The sequence below is a fragment of the Polypterus senegalus genome, chromosome 4 (assembly GCF_016835505.1).
Source record: "Polypterus senegalus isolate Bchr_013 chromosome 4, ASM1683550v1, whole genome shotgun sequence".
Lineage (NCBI taxonomy): Eukaryota > Metazoa > Chordata > Cladistia > Polypteriformes > Polypteridae > Polypterus > Polypterus senegalus.
The window spans coordinates 1,587,986-1,596,394 of NC_053157.1; the positions used below are offsets into that span (position 1 = coordinate 1,587,986).

General features: G+C 49.0%; 1 protein-coding gene across 3 annotated transcripts in view; it reads left to right on the forward strand.

Annotated features, from left to right (window-relative positions):
- LOC120527071 (extensin-like) overlaps window positions 1-7,550 on the forward strand; it is a 20,901-nt gene extending 13,351 nt beyond the window's left edge. For 2 of the 3 annotated variants that reach the window (XM_039750109.1, XM_039750111.1), the window contains 4 exons: window positions 1,917-1,978; window positions 4,700-4,733; window positions 6,572-6,610; window positions 6,695-7,550. In XM_039750109.1, the coding sequence (XP_039606043.1) occupies window positions 1,917-1,978; window positions 4,700-4,733; window positions 6,572-6,610; window positions 6,695-7,210 (651 nt within the window). In that variant the 3' untranslated portion in view covers window positions 7,211-7,550. Of the gene's footprint in view, window positions 1-1,916; window positions 1,980-4,699; window positions 4,734-6,571; window positions 6,611-6,694 lie in introns of all 3 variants that reach the window. The other variant, XM_039750110.1, reaches the window with a different exon arrangement.
- The last annotated feature ends 859 nt before the right edge of the window (window positions 7,551-8,409 follow it).

Here is an 8,409-nt window from a genome sequence, read left to right on the forward strand (position 1 = left end):
GGTGGTTCCAACAGGGTTGAGCCCCCATGCTTATAACCCGTGGCCCAACTGGAAACCGAGGGGGCTGCCCTCGATCAGCCCGGGGAAGAAACTATCCCCACAACCCTCTCTCCCCCAGTCCTTCCACACTTTGGGTGTCCTGGCCGGGCATTTCATACTTCTATACCTCCTACCTGAGGGTAGAAGTGTGAACAGTTCGTATTGGGGGGAGAGTCGAGGCAGTTCTTCTGTGGACTCTGCAGTTGTAGATGCTCTGCAGAGAGGGCAGTGGAGTCCTGGTGATCTTCTCAGCAGGTGTTTGCGGTCAATAGCAGTAGTGTAGTGTAGCCGTACCACACAGTGATGCAGCTGGTCAAGATGCTCTCAACAGTGCAGCTGCAGAAGGATCTTAGTTGACATACCAAACTTCCTCAGCCTCCTCAGAAAGTATAGCCGCTGCTGGGCCCTCTTGATCAGCTCTGTGATGTTAAGTGTCCAAGTGAGGTCCTCACTGATGTAGGCGCCCAGATATTTAATGCCGCTCACCCTCTCCACTTCAAGCTCTCGGATGAACAGTGTCCGGTGAGGTCTCCTCTCTTTCCTCATGTCCATTATCATCTCCTTCATCTTGTCTGTGTTGAGGGTGAGGTTGTTGTCCTCACACCATGACACCAGACTGGCCACCTCCCTCCTGTAGGCTTCCTCGACCCACCAGTGATGTGTCCTATCACTGCGGTGTCATCTTTGAACTTTAGGATGATGTTATTTTTATGGGAGGTGACACAGTCGTGGGTGAACAGGGTGTACAGGACGGGGCTGAGGACGCATTCCCGTGGGGGTGCAAGTTCTCCATCTGACCCGGAAGTGCTGGCAAGACACAGGAATGGAAGGACAGAAGCACTTCGCGACTCAAGGACTATATCATGGACTGCTGTAAACCCATCAAGCGAGCCGGAGTTGGGAGGCAGAAGACAGAGCTTGCTGGGAGGTGTGGAGGAGAGAATTGTGTTTAATCAGTCAGTCAGTCTGTCTGCTATTATCCAACCCGCTATATCCTAACTACAGGGTCACGGAGGTCTGCTGGAATAAATCCCAGCCAGCACAGGGCACAAGGCAGAAACAAATCCCAGGCAGGGCGTCAGTCCACCGCAGGGCACACACACACCCACATACCAAGAACACACTAAGGGCAATTTAGGATCACCAATGCACCTGACCTGCATGTCCTTGGACTGTGGGAAAACATGCAAACTCCATGCAGGGAGGACCTGGGGAGCGAACACAGGCCTCCTTACTGCAAGGCAGCAGCGCTACCCACTGGCATTTAATTATTAGATTTCTTATTATTACTTGCCTGTGTGTGGTGGCTGGGGTGCTTAGTGGCACTATTTATAAGAAAGAAAAAGGACCTCAAATACCTGTTAGTAATTTTACCTGAGGTCCTGGACGTCTGTTGGTCGGGTTAGAGGAGCGACAGTGTCACACAAGCCATAACATTAAATAAGGAGAGTTTGGCAAGGACTGGCTTCTAATTAAGCAACAACCTGCAGCCACTGCGGCCCTCCAGGAACAACTTTGCCCATCTCTGCCCTACACCATCACGGACTGGTGACCCCACCTAATAAAAGGTAAAGCTCGATTGAGCACACGGTTGGTTGAAAGGGTTTTCAGGCTCGTTGATTAGAATTCACCTGTGCTGTGCCTTTAAACTGTCCAGTTTCTAGTGGTCTGCTGTGGTGGGCTGCAGGTTTATTATTTCAGTCCCTGCGTGCGGCCATAAGCGGGGTGCTACACCTCCTTAGGCTGCGGCTGTACAAAGCGACACGCTGAGATGATACCCCTGGACAGCTCCTGGAGGGGTGGGCTTTACTATAGAAAGTCAAGATTGTCCTTCTGATTTTCCATTGTCTCATTCTGCCTCCATTCTTCTCTTTTAGCAAACTTCATATCACCCAGCACTACAACTCCTCACCCCGATGGCTGACACGGATGTGCCACAAGTAAGTGACAGATTAACAAATGGGTGCCTTTAATTACAAAAATCAAAAATAACATCACTGACTTTGAAATAATCGAAAACGATACCCCACCTGCTTATGTTAGAAATGTGCTCTTTTGAACCTTCTGAGAGTGGGTGTTAGAGAGGGAGGCTAGGACCACCAGTAAAGCAAAAATATTATTGTATTTGTAATCGACATCCTCGAAATATCATAAAACTACATCAATACCCATTTGGTCAAAGATTTGTGAAAAGGAGTAACTTGGACCCCTCGTATCCCACAAGGGTTGGGTGATGTGGGTTGCACACCGTCAAGTCCTTCGGATTATTTTGATTGAATACACCTACCGTATTACTTCCCTCTTTATCATAAGGGTGCGCTTTCATACACTAAAATGACCTAAAAATGTGTGTTTTGGGTCTATAGGACCAAACATGGAGAGAAGCCCCCCAAAAGACTGACATCTAGCATAACTAAAAATGAATAGGAGTGGAATATTATGTCATATGACGGGGCATGGAGCAAAAAAAAAAACCAAATGATTTCATAGTAGTAGTAAGTAATCCTTATGAACACAAATAAAAGTTAATATCATTTAAAATTCGAACAAAATGAGGTGCAGAGAGATCCAGTGCAGCCCTAATGCCATCCATCCATCCAATATCCAACCCACTATATCCTAACTACAATCACGGGGGTCTGCTGCAGCCAATCCCAGCCAACACAGGGCACAAGGCAGGAAACAAACCCTGGACAGGGCGCACACACACACCCAGCACAATTTAGGATCACCAATGCACCTAACCTGCATGTCTTTGGACTGTGGGAAGAAACCCATGCAGACACGGGGAGAACATGCAAACTCCACGCAGGGTGGACCCGGGAAGCGAACCCAGGTCTCCAAACTGCGAGGCACCAGCGCTACCCACTGCGCCGCCCGCAGTCCTAATGCCTAAAGGTAAATCATCAAATTGGATGTTGCTTAACAGAAGATCAGCATTGCCATCTAGTGGACAATACTCACACATTCTGGTGTCTCCAACTCCAGAATTGGAAAAAAAATCCTCAATGCTCTTCTTATCTTCTGCATCCCGAATCTACAAGTAACAGAAGTTGTGGTAATCGCCGTCCTGTCACGTGTACAGCGCACCGTCAAATTGCCACTTGCATGTGCAACGGACAAGAACCCTTCAACCCTCTCTGGCACCTCTTTAAACGGGAATGTCATGAAACCAGTTTACGTGAGTTGGTAAGGTTGCCATGCCCACTGCAGATGGATTGTTTCTACACTATATTTCACAAACTGACTCTGTGGTCACCCACCTAAATATTAATCCACCTGCCCATGAAAATAGTGAAGCTGAAAAGGCCCTCCTTCATATTTAACTCTCCATAGGTCAGTGTGACGATCATCACCAATACGGATTCACTTTCTCAATAACCGTATGTAACAAGAGAACAGACAATTATAAAGGGCCTGGGGCACCTTGAAGGCAAACCCCGTGTATTGAAATGGCACAAAAGGCACAAAATCACTTTGTTGCAAGTTCATAGAATTTGTTCAAGATGTCTGCGCTTCTAGTTTTGATGGTTCGTAGGAGGAAGAGGCGGGTCCAGGTGGAGTGATGCCTGAAGCGATGTCAAGGTTGGAGGCCCGTCAATCTTCCTTTCTGTAGAGAGGAGAGGAGAAGAGAAATCGTTATTGCTTAGCACCCTTGTGTGTTCTGAGGGAGTAATACAGTCGGCCAATCCCACCATTTGACACCCTGAGATGATTGAAGGTTTTGGAAAAGGCAGGCAGTGAGTCGTGTCACCCGAGTCAAAGTCCAGTAGACGCTGTCACACCTGATCATTTGACATGTGCGTTGTCAGGACTCCCGTCTGTCTTTTGATTGTTTGTCCTGTGCGGTTGAGGCCGGCGAGTGGTTTGAGGTGACGACTCAGGAGGCACTTTGGTCAAAAACTGAAAAAAAAAACTGAAAATGAACGTTAAGCATGAACTGCCTAAGAGTTACCCGTTTTATATGCCGCCTGTAGTACTGTGGGAAATACTTTTGTTTTATAATTTTAAAATATTAAACTAGAGGTCACTCTGAACATCAAAAGAGCACATGTCCATATCAAGAAGAGAGGGCAGAAGCTGATACTGGGATTTCGCTTCACGTACCTTATCTGTGTATATGCTGATGATGTTCATGTTGTGAAGTGTTTTTAATTTCATGAATGTTATTAAGGGGTCCGTCACGGCTACGACGTCTATTACATGTCTCTGGAGTTTAAAACTTGCAGATTTAGTTAGAAAGGGGAATCAGGATGCTTTGAAAACTGCAAATTTATATAGCGAAGTGAGCCGGAAGAGGGGAGCATTTCATTTAAGTGTCGCAAAACTCACGGATGTCAGACAGACGTGGTGAAGAACTTATACATTGATGTTGTTTTTCCGTACCGATTTTGTTTTAACCCTTTTGATTTTTTTTTCCACATTATTCCGCCAGATAATATTTTTTTATTATTTTGCCCGTCATCCCAAGCATGTGCTGCATTGTGGGAGTTTTGTATTGTCAAGCCTGTGTCTCGATAAGTATTATTCGCGGATTACGCATATCAAGTCGTGTCTAGTAAGGAAATGTGCCTGGCCTCAGTCCGCTTTATTTAACACTCCGGCCCTGTGTGTGTAAGGCAGGCAGGTTAACATGACAAGTAACAATGTGCTCTCTTTTACAGGTGTACGCCATTTTCATCCAGCCACAAATTGTAAGAACTCCTCTTTTTCATTTCTCATTTTTAACGGATGTGTAGCCGCCTGTGTGTGCTCTGTGTGTTTTCCCTGGGTCTCTCCGTGGTTTCTTCAGGCACTTCATTTTATTCCTCCCACATCCCTAAAGCCACACTAACTGGATCTTCTTGTGAGAGTGTGGGTGTGAGTGGGCTTGGGATGAAGTGGCCCCCCATTCAAGACTGCTTCTCTATTATTCTTACTTTATTTAAAAAGCACTTTTCAAACGATATGCACAAAGTGCTTTACGACAACAGAACAAGTAACCATTACAATATTTCATATACAGGTGGTCCCCGAGTTACGGACGCGATGCAGGCTCCTCAGTAACTCTTCGGCCTGGGGACGCTGCGAGCGGTGGTTGGACATAGGTTGGAGGGGAGTGGTTTTGCTGCCCGCACAGTGTAGTGCCCCTTGGGCGGCTCCGGTTGATAAATGGGGCAGTGGGGGGTGTGTAGGATGGAGGCTTGGTGGGGCAGTTCACTGGTCGCCAACCAAGCTGCCACAGCTACTGGTCCTGACTGGACGGAGGCTGGTTGGGGCGTTTCACTGCCCACCCACCACACAGCCTTGCAGTGTCCCTTCGATCTCAATAGGTGTTTGGTGATGCTGCCATCGGTGACCCGGTTGTGGCTGAATGAAGGCCGTTGAGGGTGAATGGGGCGGCGGCGGGCAGCATTGTATAGTGTGCCTCAGGTGGCTGCCTGTTGAATGGGGGTGGTAATTCACTACCCGCCTTTGGTCACACCGTGTTCGACGCTGCAGGCATTATACTGTAGTGGAGGTGACTGTGAGGTGGGCAGGTGGTGAAGCGCCCCTCGCCGACCCCATTCATTCTCCATCGTAAGCCTGTTTGTACTGTTACACACATAGCGGGAAGTTGTCTCTTGTCGGTACGTCAGACGTGTTGATGACGGGTGCCTTCCTGCTGTGATAGTGTGGACAGTGCTGTGCAGAAGAGCTCATCTGAACCTTCTGTCTTCACCCTTCAACAATGTCTCTAAAACACAAATCTGATGCAAGTGCTGCTGATACAGGAAAGAAGAGAAAAACCATCACCATGGAAAATAAAGTAGAAATAATAAAAAGAGACATTTGGGTGCAGACTGTACAGAGTGACCCCACTTCATTTAATTTAAGGACCCCTGAGCTTGGTGCTCCGTCACAGAGGCCCCTCGCTCACCGCATGCCGGCTCGTTTTAGAGTCACTAGTCACCCAGAATTTGAGCCCAAGTCCCAGTAGAAGTGAGAGAGCAGCACTAACCCCTGAGCCACCAGGTGACGTGTGACATGCAGGTTGGGGGGGCTTGGCGTGACCACAGAGGTCTGTTAAGAGGTAACAGTTGCTCACTTTTACCTTGTCGTCTCTTCCCGTCTTTCTTCTCTTTCTCCATGGCTGCCCTCCTCTGCCAGCTTTCATCTGAACAACTGAATTATATAGTGAAGGGCTGACAGAAAGTGAATGGCGAGATGCCCGCCCGTCCATGACCTTGGCTTTCAGGCCAGGTGGGTCTATGGTCGATTCTCTCATTCTGCATAAATTGAAACCCTGACATGACCACCATATTGGTGCCCACCAAATTCAGATTTGGCCTTACCATCAGTTCCATCGAGAAGTTGACTGGTGGCTCCTGGTGCTGGTGTGGCTCTCTCTGTATCACTGGTGCCCCCACAACTTGCCAAAGCCCCCAGGCTAAGTGAGAGAGAAAAACTCCTAGCCATACGAGTCCTCAAGGTGTCATGGGTGGCATGTCCAGTCTGGGATTGTGACTCCTGATTCTTCTTGTTAAACTGAGCAGCTGCTTTTGTTTTTTAGGTGGGCTCAGCAAGTTCAGAGGAGGCACAGCAGCAGCGTGTAAGTGTCTGTGCCCGCTCCGCCTTGTGCTTCTCTGATTTTCTTTCCTTCTATTAATCTGCTCCTCGTTTTTGTCCCTCACAGCCTCCTATCATCACCGGCTTCTACCTGCCACTGAGCCCAGGAAGTGCAGGGATGGGCATGAGCCCGGTCCAGCCTGAGCTTGAAGTGCCACTCCCTGAAGGAATTCTACCACAGCCAGCCAACCCCACATCTCCAGATGGCACCACGGCCACAGAGGTAATGCCTGCCCATCAAGGAAGCACCCCGCCTGAACACACTGGCACCGTTCCCATCCCTGTAGGAAATGAAATGCCACAGGCTGGCACGGGGCTGGCTGGCATGCAGGGAAATGCAGCAACTCCTGCAGCAAAGGCGTCCCATGACAGGGGTGCTGTGCCATCTTGTGGTAAAGGGGCAAAGCCATCGGGGGTCAAGAAAGCGTCCACACCCCCTCCAACTGAAGTGACTTTTGTTGAGCCAACAAATGCAGCATTTACAGAGCTGAAAAGCCTATGGCAAGATGGCAGGGCAATCAGAACAGGTGTGCCAGCGGGCACCCGAAACAAGAGTGCAGTCCACCGAGGTGACCTCAGTTAACGGGACATCAAGCCAACTTAAAGGAGTCCACGTGAGGGCCTGGAGAAGGAGGAGAAGGTGGAGATGAAGCACTGGGACCAGTAGGTGGCAGCAGAGGGTTTCTCTGGAGGGAGGAATGGGCATCAGAATCAGGACGCGGGCAGCCACACTTACTGTATAACTTATCTCACTTATGTCGATTTATTTCAATATTTAATCACATTGGTAACAGGAGACGAATTCCACCCACAATCAGGACTAGCAGAAATGTACCCCTCCGTGTGTGCCCATGCCAGTCTTGTGTTTATATCCTGGAGTTGAACTCAAATCTGACAGTTTCTGTTTCTCCTCCATGTTCATTTTTAATAAACAGTCGATCAACAACACAACAAAAAGTTTCTCTGCCCCTTTCTTTCCTTCCTTCCATTTTGTTTGACTCCATGGGAATGGGATGACACTGTGCTTAGCGCAGATGCAGGGTCCTGGGTTCAAATGCCATGCCTGGTCTCCATCTGGGGGCACTCTGCATGTTCTCCCCATCTCCGTGTGTGGTTTTCTTCAAGCACTCAATTTAAAGACACAATGATTAGTGTGAGGGTCCGTGATGAACTGGCGGCCCGTCTAGGACTGGTCCCTGCTTTGTACCCAGTGTTGTCAGGATAGGCTGCCACCTCCTGTGACCCTGAACGGGATTACGCAGCTGAGAATAAGTAAGGCTCTGCTAAGGGACGTGGAGGTGTGGCCCTCTAGTGGCCAGGAAAGTGAAGTGACTACAGCTGGCCCTCTGGAACAGTCACTTCATCATCCATCCAATTGGTAATCCGGTCATCTCCCAAACCTGCTTGATCCTGATTGGGGATACAGGGGAGCTGCAGCCTGTCCTAGCAAACAGAGCACACAAGGCAGGACGTCAGGCCATGGCTGGACAAACACACACACAGCATATCAGGGACCAGTTTAGCACTGCCAGCCCACATGACCTGCAGGTCTTTGGACTGGCAAGTAAACCATGGAGAGAAGACGCAAATCCCACACGTGAAGGACCTGCTCCAGGGAGCCTGGTGTCCACTTATTTGGCTGACACCTTTGACATTTCATTGGAGCTCAGGCAGGTGAGGTGACTATCAGTGGCAGGACTTGAACCCACAATCTCAGGGCTGGAGGGCCACAGCCTTAACCACTGTGCCACCCTGGTCTCCTTGTTGCCCGTCATCAGTGCT